General features: G+C 37.7%; 1 protein-coding gene across 1 annotated transcript; it reads left to right on the forward strand.

The window, feature by feature from the left end:
* Positions 1 to 5,345: 5,345 nt before the first annotated feature.
* LOC107785849 (uncharacterized) lies at positions 5,346 to 14,942 on the forward strand. The gene is made up of 7 exons (XM_075236844.1): positions 5,346 to 5,474; positions 9,482 to 9,540; positions 12,426 to 12,715; positions 12,803 to 12,929; positions 13,006 to 13,283; positions 13,370 to 13,489; positions 13,570 to 14,942. The coding sequence occupies exons 3-5, from the start codon at positions 12,603 to 12,605 to the stop codon at positions 13,198 to 13,200; spliced, it is 435 nt and encodes a 144-aa protein (XP_075092945.1). The 5' UTR covers positions 5,346 to 5,474; positions 9,482 to 9,540; positions 12,426 to 12,602; the 3' UTR covers positions 13,201 to 13,283; positions 13,370 to 13,489; positions 13,570 to 14,942.
* The last annotated feature ends 408 nt before the right edge of the window (positions 14,943 to 15,350 follow it).

Consider the following 15,350-nt stretch of genomic DNA (forward strand, 5'->3'; position numbering starts at 1 on the left):
AGTATAATAAGAAAGATATGTTATGTTGGTACTCGATTGAGTAAGGCACCGGGTGCCCGTCGCGGCCCTTCGATTTGGGTCATGACAGAAATGGTATCAGAGCAGTTCTGTCCCAGGGAGTCTACAAGCCGTGTCTAGTAGAGTCTTGTTTATGGGTATGTTGTGCACCACACTTATAAGCAAGAGGCTAAAGGGCATTTAAGACTGTCACTCTTTCTTCTTGTTCTAGATCGTGTGATAGAGCTCAGTTGTAATAATTCAAACTCCTAAATTTTGTTTATTCATAATACAGTGATACCTACATTCAGAAAGACAGTTGGTAAGAGATTGATTTTTGATGCGAAAGAGTTGAGTCAGGGGAACTCAATTTTGCATCATGCTTATGACGAGCAAATGTGGGGTCTTCAACAAATCATGTGTGTACTAAGATGTGTAAGCTTCTTGATAAGGAGTCATAAGGTAAGAATATATATCCACTCGTATGGTAAAAAGGAATAAGAGAATCGGAAAGTAGACACAAGTTTCAACAAGTAAAACAAGCAAGATGACGAAGTGTAAGAGGTACCTAGTTAATGAAGATTATTAGTATTTACAATTCAGGCAGAGAAATGTAAGTATTGGTGTTACCTTTAATATTAACGGTGATATATACAATTGACCACACCCATCTCAGTTGTGCCCAATGGGAGCTAACAAATATAGTTTAAAAGAAGAAGGTGATATCAAGATTCAATTCGGGTTAGAGTAACCAAAAACAATTGTGGATGGATTGTTATCATTAACTAATGTTTCCGAAAGATGGTGCAAATGTGGTAATAGATCTCCTTGTGAGACATTCAAATGGTGAACTCTAGAGTAGTACAATCAGATATGAATACTGGAATATTCAGAAATTTCAGAAGATAGGCAGTGGGATCCTAGAAGGGACAAATATTTACCTTAGTATGACTCTAGCCCCGAGTAAAAAAAAGGAGAATGTTAGGCATTCCAAAGAGCTAGTGAGATGACGCTAGGGGAGCAAAAAGGGAAAGAACTTTTTTGTTGAGATTTTTAGAATAAAGTGATAAACAAAAAGTATTATCCGGAGAATTAGAAGAGAGTAAATGAAGCATCATGAGTAAGATGTAATATATGAGTCAACAACAACAACATCATCCCAGTATAATCCCACAAGTGAGGTCTGGGGAGGGTAGTATGTACGCAGACCTTACCCCTACCCCGAGGGGCAGAGAGGCTGTTTCCAGGAAGATGTGATATATGAGTGATAACAGTAGATCAAAATATGACATGATGACAGAGTCTATAGTCAAGTGAAGGAAAATACAAGAGGTGATAGGCCTTGAGACAATAAAAGAGTATAAGCCATAAAGTCATATCCTTATTTCGAGAAATGAGTTGGTGACTTCAACGTGATTACCAGGAGGAAAGGTTAGACCCCAGAGTAATAAAAATCAGTATGGGCTGGTGAACAAGATAACATGAACATGAATTAGGGACTGAAGGATTTTATAATGGCTGATATCATGAGAAATTTCAGAGATAATATTTCGACAATAATAGAATGGACAAAAAAATAATAACCTTGAAGGTTCATTCAGGAAGATGTTTCCCTAAAGCAAGCACGTGGAACAAAGTTAAGCTTAAGGGACTAAGTGTGCCAATTACATTAAGTGTCACCCTTGTGCGTAAATTCAATTATCCCTGGTATAGAGAGGTTATCGCAAGACGAGTAAGATGTTAGTGAAAATGTGAAAAAAATGGCAAGATGAAGAGGTAACTATGGAATAGTAAAGGAGGAATGCGGTAAAAAGGTGAAAGGAATGAGATATCATCTATTCAGATCCTATAGATATGATATGACTCCAAAACATTATGCAAGCATGACGCCGGAGAGAAACGGTAAGGGTTGCGCACCTGATGATATTGATAAATAAGTGCAAATGAACACTTGATACATAAGGAGCCAGTACGAGAGGTAACTTAAGATAAAGTAATTAACTAAAGAGAGATTACACGGAATATAGATATGAGAATGGACCAACGAGTAGTTTGTAGTTGATTCAGGAAGAGCCATGTTATGGCTATACAAGAGGTTATAAGCAAATCAGCAGATCATGCAAGATAAACGTAGTGAATCCTAATCTAGTAAATTCAGTCTCGCAGATATGATGTCGTAACCTTGAGAAATATTCAGATATGAGTTGTGTTACTAAAGGTACCGTATAAGTGTTACGGAAATAATAGAGAGTGCCACTAAGGAGATAATCAAAATCTGAGTTTAGAAGTAACCCTACGAGCACAAGGGCATGAAGGTATGTAACTAAGGATGTTTGTAGGCGAGTAAGAACATCGAAAATTCCTTCGGGTATACAGTATAACAAGATCGTAAATTTACAAGATCCAGAAGGTCTCCTTAAGTACTACAAAGAAAGACTAGCTGACGAAATAAGGAAGAAGGCTTCAACTTAAGCATAACGATATAAAGAAGAAATGGTCTTGTAACAACAGTCTCACTACAATATGGTATACACTCCATAAGAAAGTGGCACCTATCGTGACTAATGAACGAGAAGTCAAAAGTGATATTTGATATCATATGAGTTATAGGAAATTCAAGTATTGGTGGGCAATAAGATAAGCCAAGTATTCATGCAACAAGTGGCATAACGACCAGGAAAAGTGATTGCTTACATTTAAAGAACGCTGAGAAGGCACGAAAGGAATTATTCAATTAATGTTCCAGAGTTAATTACGTTATGAATGCACTTAAGACTTCAGAGTTATATCCATGCAGCATATATGTTGACATTCATACAACTATAGGAGACTCTAGTATAAGTTAAAAGAAAGAATTAAGTCCACGTCACCTATAAAGGCTTGAATTGTTAGAAGATTATATCATGGATGCTACATAGAGTTCATGAAAGGCTAATATAATAGCTAATACACTAAGCTGAAGATTGGAAGATAGTCTAAGCTTAATTAAAGGCCGAGAAGGAAGAGGAAGCTCGAAAGTTACATCACGAGTCCGATTGTTAGACCCAGATGATTATAGAAATCGTGACTCAAACCATAGCAGGAACACTTTTAATAGCAGAGGTATAAAAGAAATAGTACAACAATCATATTCTATAAAAGCTCTACGATAAAGCAATTAGAAGAGTACCAGCCTCATAAGACGTTAATACGAAGCTCCTACCAGATTGTGTATGCACCAGGGTTGCAAGTATTATAGTAGAGCTCTAAGGTATGGATGTGAATTCCACCAATGTAGAAGGGAGGTTATGAAATCGATAGAAGATACGGTGCAAGATTTAAAGGTAAGTATGGTAAATATGAGTGAGAAGGTGATAATAATAGGCAAGGTCTCAGGATTAAACCCGTCAAAACTAGAGGGCTGATGCTTTCCATGAGCTATAGAAAGCTCGATACACTTTGAATGAACTCAGAGGAGTCTAAGAACAGGAGCAATTAGAAGAGATGGAAAACTGCCCTGGTAGTAGAATAAGGGTGTAATTGTGATAGTTAAAAGAATGACGTTTGGGCCTTCGATTGAGTAATGATTTAAAGAAAGGGGATTTCATGGATGGAACGGTATTAGAATGCCCCCGTAAGATGAATACGTTGGGATGTTATGAAATTGCAGTTATTGAAGTATAGTATCGTCCCTAGGTTCATCAAGAAAATCACTTCAAATGTTCCCTAATGAGACGCGAGCCTTAGTGACAATGTATTACATCAGAGGCGATGGTTGGAGTTAGTGAAGACTATGATGTTTATATTTTATGTCATCCAAGGAAGGCGAATATAGTAGTCAACACCCTCAATCGTAGATCTATGTGTAGCCTATCATATTTACAGACATAGAAGAGTGAGATAGCTTGTGAGATTCATCTGCTAGCTAATCTTGGAATTCGATTACTAGATGCAGGTTGTACCAGAGTTACTACTTAGGACATGGAAACCTCCTCTTTAGTAACTGAAGTGAAGGAATGCCAGTATGAAGATCATGCGCTAGATCATTGAAGAGATACAACCCCTCAAAAGGAGAAGACACTATTTGAGATTACAGGAGATGGAGTCCTCAAATATCGAGGTCGATTATATTTCCTAATGTGGCAGGGTGAGATGGAGTACTCAAATATTGAGGTCAATTATATGTTCCTAATGTGGAAGGGTTGCACCGACAGGTTATGGGACAAACAATGAGAAAGTAACCTAGAGTTGTGTAGCACACCTCAGTAATAATACCAAGGCTATAAAATGAAATATATCAATAGTCGTACATTCAGCAAAGTACCAAGCGAAGAGCTTAAATATACCTATATATGCTCAGAGGGACATCATGTTATAGTTCTATATATGTATTTAGAAAGTGAAGCCAAGAGATTGGCAAAAAGCTGGAGGAAAAAAAGAGAGAAGAGTCGTGCATAAAAGGACATAGTCATATATGATACATCATAGAAAGTAGTCGAAGTTACGAGATTGGAAGAACTCCGGCCATAATTCTCGAGGTGAGAATAGGACTAAAGGGGGAAATGCCCTGGTTTTTAAATTTATTCACAGAACAATTGCCTAGATAACAAAAGACAATATTAAAGTATTCATAAGATCCATATGGTATGAGAATGAGAAGCGCATCAGTCAACATTCGAGGACAAATGTTCCAAAGGGGGGAATAATGTTACAACCCATGTTTTTGTACGTGAAAGTACGTCGTAAGTCCGTTAATGTAAACTCAGAAATGAGATCCTCTTGGAAAGTATATAAAGTGATTTTACGTCCCATATTCTTTTTCAAGCCTTTGAGAGTTAATATTCAAGGATAAATGTTTATAAGGGTACATGTTGTTACACCCCGTACTTTAGACGTTACTATCATTATAGGATTATCTAATGTAAACTCAAAAAGGATGAAATATTTCTACAAGGATAAGAAAGGTTTGCCGAAGTGTTAAGTAAGTTTAGATGAATATGAGACTTGTTAACCATAATTTAAATGAGTTTAAAGCCATGATATGGCTATATATGATGTTTGTATATGAAGTATAAAGTTTTTAGAAAAATCGGATTTAAGTTGCGGAAAAACCGACTAAGGATTTGCCTTATAATGGAGCTTATTGAGTAATAAATTTCGTGTGCTATATGAGGTCTTTTTGGGACATATTATATACCAAATTGAAGGCCTTGAAATTTAGTTTCCAATGCTCTTAACCGTTTGCTCATACGACATCCGGATAAAAAGATATAAGTATTTGAAAAAGGGCCAATGAGATGGTGCCAAGTAGCACCTTTTGACTTTTCAACCAAAATGGATATTTATCTTCCTATGGCGTCTCTTTCTTCATAATTCCAGAGAGCTCGACCAAATAAAACCCCTAACCTCACCCTTAAGCTGTCCACAAGGTTATCCAACAAGATTATCGTCCGAGGCACGAAATCACGAAGCAATAACACTAGAACGATCCCCACGACGTAAGTATCGCTATATAACCTCTCTTTTTCTTTGTAGTTTGAGTTTTGGAAGGTATTTTGAGGTTAATAAAAATGCCTAATTTCTGGTTTCAAGCTCTTAAACATCAAGGAAGATTGATTAATTTATTTCATAATAGTTAGAACTCACGGGACGGTGATTGGAAGCCGTGAGTTCGAGTTATTTGATTTGTAATGGATTGTTTTGTGGGCTGTTTCGTATAGCTTTTGGTCTGTATATTTTGTTGCTATTTAATGGAGTTTTTGGAATATAAATGTTGTGGAGAAACATCACTTAATGGCGAAATGATGGATTAGTCATTCTTTGTAATATTTTCGGGGTGTTGGACACTACTATAGTCGTCGTTTTTAGTATGAATTGATTGGGGTGTGTTGGGCTGTTGTAATCTAAATATAACATGGATTTCGACTTGCATCCACTGTAGTAGGTAATTATATTGTGTTCCTATAGGCGCTTAAGGTTATCTTGGCATTGGTTAAGTTAAATGGATGAACTAGACATAAACTAGTGAATAAAGTTGCTAATTAAGAATAATTGGAGTTATGGATCATTTTATTTGTTATGAATATATGGTATAAGGCTAGAATTATTGATGAATGACTTTGTCACACCTCCTTTTTCACTACTCCCCCGGAAGGGAGTATACAAGGGAGTTTTTCCAATTAAAAGGCAATCGAAACATGATTTATTTATTATTAAAAATTCAGAGTCGCCACTTGGGATAATTTATGGTGTCCCAAGTCACCGGTTCAAATCCCGAATCGAGGAAAAGATTGACTCTGTTTTACAGTCCGCGAACACAGGAATCCGGGTAAGGAATTCTGTTAACCCGAGAGAAGGTGTTAGGTATTCCCGGGTTCCGTGGTTCTAGCACGGTCGCTCAACTGTTATAATTGGCATATTATCTGATTTTAGTACGTGTTTAAACCTATGTGCAAATTTCCTTTCTCAGCAGTTCAAAACCAGCTATAACCACAAGAGTTTCAGAGGCAAGTAAAATTACTATAGGGCTATACTGACTTTAAAGAGGCAAGCTGGCTAATAGCTCCCATATTAAGCATACGACGTGTCAATTAATTAAAAAAACAAAACTGAAACTAAACTAATAGATTTAAATGTGCAGAAGACTCATTTGGAACTCCAGCTTTCATTTCATTTTCAATACCAAAACCTTGTGTGAAATAGTCTAAAAACATGTACATGGAAGTAAAGATGAAACAGATGGGTAAGGATTTCAACAGTAACAACAGTAGAATTAAAATTCAGCAGCAACAAGTGACCAGCAAACCAATTTCAAACTTAGGAGGTAATATACAGCAACCCAGAAATCAGTTTTGATCGAACGACAAACCAGATTCAGTCAACTTTCGATGAAATTGACTCAAAAATCAGTGAATAAAGATGTAGGATCTCTATGTATATGAATTCAGTCTATATATTTCCCTCTCTTTGGTATGTCTCCCTTCTCTTAGGTTGGTATCTCTCTCAGAAAGTTTTCTTCCTTTCAATCTCCTAAACTCTCCAACTCTCTTCTCTAATCCCCTTTTTCCTCTGTCCTAAGTCCCTCCATTTATACCCAAACACTGACCCTGCCAGCTCGTAAGAGCACTCAGGCAGAATTAAGAAACTAATTCTGCCCATGATATTCTTTAGAACTCCACTAGAGTATGTTTTTTTTCATTAACCCTTGTCTTTCCTTTATTTAAAGTTCTAGCAGGTATGAACAACATATTTTAATCAATTCCTTTTAAGCCTCCCCATACCATCATGTTTTGTTTCCCACTAACACATTAGATTAATGGTTAATTAAGTACTTTACTGACAGCCCACTTAGCAAGACCATTTGCCAAACTTTTAAACCCCCAAAATACCCCTGAAGACCCTGTGACTGCAGCTATAACCAATTCTCCTAAGTTCTGAATGCAACCTTATAACTCACTACTATCTAATTAACATTATCATACCAACACTGAATTCAAACCAATGTCAGATTCATTTCAGACCCTAAACAGTAGGATTCAATTCATCAAACTCAACAACAGCTTAAGCTTGAACCAGGTTGAATCAAATAACAACAAAATAAAGGCCAAGGATTTTAATGATTCAGAACACCCTTACAGGGAATGACACAGTAGGTTCAGGTGACAACCAAAACAACAGTTCATGTAATTTCAAAGCATTTCAACTGACCAAGCAATTCAAAACAATGTGATGACCGACTAAGCGATTCAAACATTGTGATGAACCAATCCTTAATTTTAGCAAACAAACAAACTTAGTTTATCGATTGCGAAATCGAAAATGTTCTAACAAATCGACAAACTGACTAGATTCAACAATTGACTAAAATTAACGAGTCGACACCAATTACCAAACCAAAACAAATTGACGTGACAGGAAATTAGTCCGAAAAGATACATATCGAATGAAGCCTAAAAAATGAGATGAAACAAAGAAAAGAGAAAATGAGAAAAATGAAAGCTAAATGGCAAACTCCAAATGGAAATGGGAAATACCTAAAATGAACGACCAGCTCGACTTGAACAAAATCTGGCACCTTTTGATTTTGGTCGGAATAGGTCTTAATCACGAGTTCTCCAACGAGAACACACGAATAAAACCTATTTCGGCCTCAAATCTTCCATACAGGCTCTCGATTTGAAAACTCAGCGTTCGTTCATTCGAATTGAGATTCGACAAGCTCCGGTTTGATTCGAGTGGAACTAGGGGTGGTTTAGGGATGAAGGAAGTCAGGTGGTGATATGGTGTTAATTTGGGACTGATTGGGTAGTTTAAGGTTTGAGGTCTTGTCTTCGATCTAAGATTCGAAGCAGTCAGCCATGATTCGAGGGTGATGGTTAGAGGGGTTAGGTTGGGGAGGTCGAAGGGAAGCTGGGGTGTGAATTTGGTGGCCATTGGAGTACCGACCGCCGGGTTTTGGGCGGTGGAGCAGGCCGGCGGTGGCTAGGTTTTTGGGGGAGGGATTCCGGTCTCTGAAGAGACGATTGGAATGGGGGCGGGGGATTTGGGAAAGGAGATGGGTTTAAGGGTATCTGGACCGTTGGATGGATGGAAACCAACGGTCCCGATTGAGTCGCTTAACAAAACGGGGCCGTTTGGTTTAGGGCTGGGGACTGGGTCGGGTTGGACCGGGTACAGGGGTGTTTGAATTGGGCTGTAAGGATTTGGGCCTTGGGGATTTAAATTAATTTTGGCCCAATTCCGATTTCCTTTTCTCTTACTTAATTATTTTCTTCCTAAATTGTCTAAAAAAAAATAAAATTAAAACCAAAATCCCAACTCAAATTATAAAACCAAAATTGACTCAAAATACTAATCCACTTCAAATAATATTTATCACAAGTAATTAAATACTAAAAATAAAACAATCACACAATTTGACATTAAACACTTTAAAAATGTAAAGTACGTTACTTTTTGTGCATTTTTCATTTTTTTTTGTAAAAATAACATTTTACTAAATTAACCAAAAATGTAAAATCAAATCCTAAGTGCAGATGCTATATTTTGGTATTTTTAATTTAAAATTAAATATGCAAACAATCAAGAAAATTGCACAGTAATTTCTAGAATAACACATAATTAAAGCAAAGGCCTAATTTGAGAATTCTTTTGGAGTAATTCGTATGAGGCAAAAATTACATGCTCACAGACTTCATTATCATGTTAATGATACTATTAAGTTAAAGTAAAAAGTCTATAAAGGATGATATGAGGTATACAAATTCCAATTGGAGCTTGTCGCTCGTCGTAAAATAGTTATGACTTGTTGTTGTTTTATGGTGTCTTGTTATTGATAATTATGTATTGCTGGATTTCTCTGGTAATTGTTGTTGGTATATGGTATTGGAGGAGGCTCTTGTTTTAGGGGAGATGTTGCCCGAATTTATATAAACGAACTACAAGTTTAAGTTGCAGACTTAGCCTTTATTCAACACTGATTTTGAATCTCCTTATGCAATGGTAGATTGAGTTGAGTTGTTTGAAGAGTAGCTTGGGAGGTATTAAGGGCTCACCATGGTTAAGGTATGTTAAGGCACTTCCCTCTTTCTTTTGGCATGATCTAAAGTGAAATGAATACGCTATTTCATAACGGATCTACTCCTAGAAACTAAGGTTGCCCATGTTGTTCTTTCCTTATAAAGTTATTTTAAGCAAGTATGTATGATCCTTGAATCCTATAGAAGCTCATATTGATGGTATGATGTCCATAATGTTAATCGAAGGTGCAACGACCATAAGTCACTCCAAAAGGTTTGGAACGTGATTCCATGAGTCTAGCATGCATTATATATAGTATCTATTTTACTCTACCGAGACGCGCTATAGTAGGTCGGGTACGACACCTATTGTGCAACCACTGATCAGTTGGATTTACCGAGCTCCATGTGACCGGGTACGATTCTACCGAGCCTTATGATTGCCGGGTACGTTTTTACCGAGTCCTCTTTGAGGCCGGGTACGATATGATGATGATGATGCCCATAGAGGTGTATGTTTTTAAAAGTTTATGTATATATATGTATTATGCATTTCATGTCAGTATCCCCCAGAGACACTCACATGTTACATGTTGTATCTACTCTATCTCTCTTTACATTAATATTCTTGTTTATACTTTCCTGCCTTACATACTCGGCACTTTATTTGTACTGACGTCCCTTTTGCTTGGGGACGCTGCGTTTCATGCCCGTAGCTACCGATTGATAGGTTGACAATCTTCCTAGTAGGCTATCAGCTCAGTGGAGGTGTTGGTGCACTCCACTTGCTCCGGAGTTGCCTATTTGGTCAGTATGCTTTGGATATGTATTGATTGGTATGACGGACCCTGTCCCGACCTTTATGATTTTATGTACTCTTAGAGGCTTGTTGACAGATGTCAGGTTTATGGATACTTATATGGCCTTGTTGGCCTATGTGTTGAGTTTACAAATGGTCATGTCGGCCTTATAGGCCCGTATGTCACATGTATAAGTTTTTATATCATGTTGGGTCGTCATATGTTGAGTATTCCCTTACATTTTATTCTATTTATCTCATGACGGGTTTCTGGCTCATTTACATAAGATAGTATAATAAGAAAGATATGTTATGTTGGTACTCGATTGAGTAAAGCACCGGGTGCCCGTCGCGGCCCTTCGGTTTGGGTCGTGACACAAATCCCGAAATCCACTCAAACCCGGCCCCTGGGCCCACATCTCAGAATCCGACAAAACTAGAAAGTCCTTTCACTCGCGAGTCCACACATACGGAATTTATCAAAAACCGACTCCATTTGACCCCTCAAATCCTCAAATCAAACTCTCCAAAATCCCAAGCCTTAACCCCTCATTTTCACCCCTAATCTTCACAATTACATAATTAAACAATGAGAAATTGCCATAAACACGAGTATTAGGTCTCAAATAACTTACCTTAATGAAAACCCCCTTGAATCCATCTCCAAATCACTCCCAAAAGCTCCAAAACCGAATAAAAATGGTGAAAAAGGCACCACAATTCGCGAAGTGTGAAATATATACATTCTGCCCAGGATTTTTGCACATGCGGCCTATTTCCCGCGCCTGGGGGACTGCACCTGTGGTCAAGGCGCCACGCTTGCGAACTCCACTTAACTCACCAGCTTCCGCACCCGCGCCCCGAGCCTCGCACATGCGGGCTCGCAAGTGCGGTCAAGCCTGCGCACATGCGCTCCATCCTCAGCTTTCCAAATTCCGCATCCACAATTCACCTTCCGTGCCTGCGACCCTCGCACCTGCGGTTCCCACTCCGCAGGTGCGGAAACATCAGAAGCAACAGCTTCAGCTGCGTTATTCCACTTCTCAACTCTCCGTTAACCATCCCGAGCCCTTCGGGACCTCAACCAAACATGTCAACATATCCCATAACATCATTCAAACTTAGTCGAATCTTTAAATCGCTTAAAACAACATCAAAACACCAAATTACCCTCGGATTCAAGCCTAAGAACTTCTAAACTTTCAAATTCCGCAAACGATGCTGAAACCTACCAAACCTTGTTCGAATAACCTCAAGTTTTGCACACACGCCACAAATGGCACCACGAACCTACTCCAACTTCCGAAATTCTATTTCGACCCCGATATCAATTTTTTCCACTGCCTACCAAAATCGCCAAATTCATAACTTTCGCCAATTCATGCCTAATTCTACCCCAGACCTCCAAATCATATTCCGGATGCGCTCCCAAGTACAAAATCACCTAACGGAGCTAATAGAACCATCAAAATTAAATCCGAGGTCGAATACTAAAAAGTCAAAACTAGGTCAAACCTTTCAAATTTAAAGCTTCTAGCTGAGACCATTCTCCTAAATCAATTCTGGATAACCTGAAAACTAAAACCAATGATTCAGATAAGTCATAATACATCATACGGAGCTACTCATGCCCTCAAACAACCGAGCAAAGTGCAATTGCCGGTCGTTACATCTTGATGTCATGCATATAGAGAAGAACTATTTTGACAATTTGTTCAACACAGTAATGGATGATAAGAATAAGACAAAAGATAACTCGAAGGCTAGACCGGACTTATAAGAATATTGCAGGTGACCTGAATTACATTTGCAGTCTGCAAACAATGGTAAGGTGTTCAAGCCCGAGGGCCAGCTACGTATTCACTTTGGAATAAAGACGACAAATTTGTGAGTGGGTTGCAAATCTAAAGATGCCTTAGGGTTATGCTTCGAACCTAGGAAAACGTGCTGATATGATTAAAGGAAAGCTGACTCATATGAAAAGTCATAACTGTCATATCTTCATGGAAACCTTAATCCCTATTGCATTTTGTGGTTTGCTTGAAAATATCTGGAAATCCATCACAGAGATAAGTTTGTTCTTCAAAGACTTATGTTCTACCCTTCATCTGCTCCATTTGCTTCATCACCAGCTGGATCGCATCCATCTAGATTTCAGCTAACCGGATCGCAGCAGTGGTCTAGATCGCATCAAGGGTCTATATCGCAGCAAGGTTTTGGATCACAATCATCTTCATCAGCGACCCCGTCTCCCTCTCTACAGAGTTCGTCTCCTAGCATTTCTAGACTTCGCCTTCGGGATAGTATCAATGAGACAGATGCCCCCTTCTACGCACGCTTCAGATTCATCGGAGGATGATGATCCGGAGGAATTGCAGTGTGATTGTTATCATAGGATGATCATCAGGCCTGAGGGCAATGAGTAAGATTTATTTATTACTTCTTTATTTTTTTTGAATTATAATAGCTACTCTTGTTTATTTAATATAATGTAATTGCTATGTTAAAGGTTCATACCTAATCATCGGACTACAAAGATAATCACTGAAGCTTTTGGCCGGTTGTATGATGCACTCTATGCGACTTGGAGTGACTTTCTACCGGAGCTCGTGGAGCAAATTTTTAACAAATTTAAGGTTTTAATACAATTATTATCTATTTAAGCATTATATTAATAATATTTTCATCTAACGTTACACATTTCTTTTGCAGATTAAGTGTTCCCGGGAGGACCGACATAACAGTGAAATTTGTGCAAATTTTGTGTTCAAATGCCGTAAGAGACTATCTGATTCCTTCTGCTCTGCTCGAAAGAAGAGCAATAAGTCTTCATGGGTTCTACCGTATTTATGGGAGGATCAACCGAGGCAGTGGACCACCGATAAATCCGAGAAGAGAAGTGAATAGGGAAAGAAGGCCCGAGCATCTGAGAAGGATGGCTCCTTACATTGTGTGGTGCAAGGAGCATGGGGACTACGAGGAGACTACTAGTAATTCCTTAAAATATTTACATCTATTTGTATCGAACTATATTTAAATATTTTAATTTAGTTAACACGTTTTATTATATTTGTAGGAAAAATAATATGGGAGGAAGATGACTCATGAAGAGTTCTTCATGGAGACTCACTTCCGGAAGAAAAAGGCACCGACAGATCCATCTAGATGGGTCGAGGATCGAGCAAAGACTGCATATGTAAGTTTCATAACTACTATAACTTGAAATTAATATTTATAATATTATATAGTTAATAAATTTCTATCTTCTAAATAAAGGGTCACTAGAAGGCTAATGTAGAGGAGTACACTCAAAGCTTGCCACTAAATGAGCAAGACGAGCGACCACCCATTTCAGACGAAGAAACGTAGAAGATATAATTGGATGTTGTCGGTGGTCCTATAAAGGGGATAGCATACGGCCTTCCAGAGAGATCATTTCGGCACTACAGGGTTGGATTACAAGGTATAGGGACTTTTGCCTAGGGCGAGGCAATTGATACACTACTAGAAATCCGGGCAAAATCGTCCAAAAAATGACCAAAATTGGTCGGTAATGGCCAATAATTGTCCAAAATGCGACCATTTACGTGTGGACGGTATTTTAAAGGTCGGAAGGGCATACTGATCAAAGTTGGTTGGAAATTACCCACCAACTTTGGTCGGTCAATTAAATTCAATAAAAAAAATATTGCCAAAAAAAAAACCCGACCAAAGTTGGTCGGTTTTTTCCTATCAAAGTTGGTCAATATTTTAATTATGTAATTAAAAAATACACCATCTGAAAATCGAACCGGGGTCTGTTCTTTGGCAGGATACTATTCTATCACTAGACCATTGGTGTATTTTATTTTAAGACTGTATTTTATTTTATTTATACTCTTTAATTGTATTTTCGCACGAAAATAACCGGCCGAATTAACTGACCAATTTTGGTCGATTTTTTTAATATTAATTTTAATTTATTTTAAATAAAAACTGATCAAAGTTGGTCGGTTTCTTGAAAAATAAATTTCGCGGGAGTCAAACATAGTTTTCTGCTTTTTTGCGCCAAAGAAAATCGACCAAAGTTGGTCAGTTTCGTAAAAAAAATTAAAAAATAAAATATTTTGAAACACTGACCAACTTTGGTCGGTTTTTTGGCCGGTTTTGACCGTCCAAAATTGGTCGGTCGACATTTTTACCAAATTTTTAGTAGTGATAGGTCGACTCTCTCGTCTATGGAGAAGAAGATCGCAAAACTGACAGCAAAGCTTGAAGAGACAAAGACTAGAGAACAAAAGAGAGATAAACAATTAGATACCCTTCAAGTTCAGCTAGAAAAGAGGGACCAACAATTTAATATCCTTCAAGGTCAGCTAACCAATCTTCTTGTTAGTGGTGCTTTCCCGATTCCCTGGTCTCGACAGCCTTCCCCAGATGGTAATTCTTCGAACCATGCCGACGATGAATGTTATAGTAGTGGAGATGAAGATGATGTAGTACAAAATACTTATTGACTGATGTTTGAATTTTTAACTTATGAAACGTTTTGTTGTTAGGTATGATGTTTTGTTAATACAGTTTAGTGGAGATGGAGATGGAGATGGTGATAATATTTTGTTAATAAAGTTTTGATAATTGTTATTGTTATTGGTTGAATGACAGCACTGTAATGTTTCCATTATAAGTGATTGGTTATTGGCAGGTGGTGCAGCTATAAAATAGCTATTTTCGGGCACAAAATTACCCAGAAAATCGATCGACTTCGGTCAAAAATGTTCATATTAATTCCTAGAAAATCAAATTACCGATCGATTTCGATCGGAATTTATGATTTTAAATTTTAATTATTTAAATAATACCGATCGATTTAAGTCAAAATTGAATACTTTTTAAAAAAATGAATAATGAAATTTCAGAACGACTTCGGTCGCTAATTTAAAAATAATTAAAAAATATTTTTAACAATACCGACCGAGTTTGGTCGGTAAAATTAATTTGTGTCAAACTACGTTGACAGTTACCGATCGACTTTGGTCGCTCCCCGTTTACGACCATTATTTTATCGACCAATTGAA

This window comes from Nicotiana tabacum, chromosome 18 (genome assembly GCF_000715075.1).
Source record: "Nicotiana tabacum cultivar K326 chromosome 18, ASM71507v2, whole genome shotgun sequence".
Taxonomy (NCBI): domain Eukaryota; kingdom Viridiplantae; phylum Streptophyta; class Magnoliopsida; order Solanales; family Solanaceae; genus Nicotiana; species Nicotiana tabacum.

Bases quoted from the DNA above. Each gene is read 5' to 3' on its own strand.
- LOC107785849 (XM_075236844.1), top strand. From the start codon at position 12,603: ATGAGACAGATGCCCCCTTCTACGCACGCTTCAGATTCATCGGAGGAT. The intron at 12,716-12,802 runs GTAAGATTTATT...GCTATGTTAAAG, and splicing joins ATCAGGCCTGAGGGCAATGA to GTTCATACCTAATCATCGGA. The intron at 12,930-13,005 runs GTTTTAATACAA...TTTCTTTTGCAG, and splicing joins AAATTTTTAACAAATTTAAG to ATTAAGTGTTCCCGGGAGGA.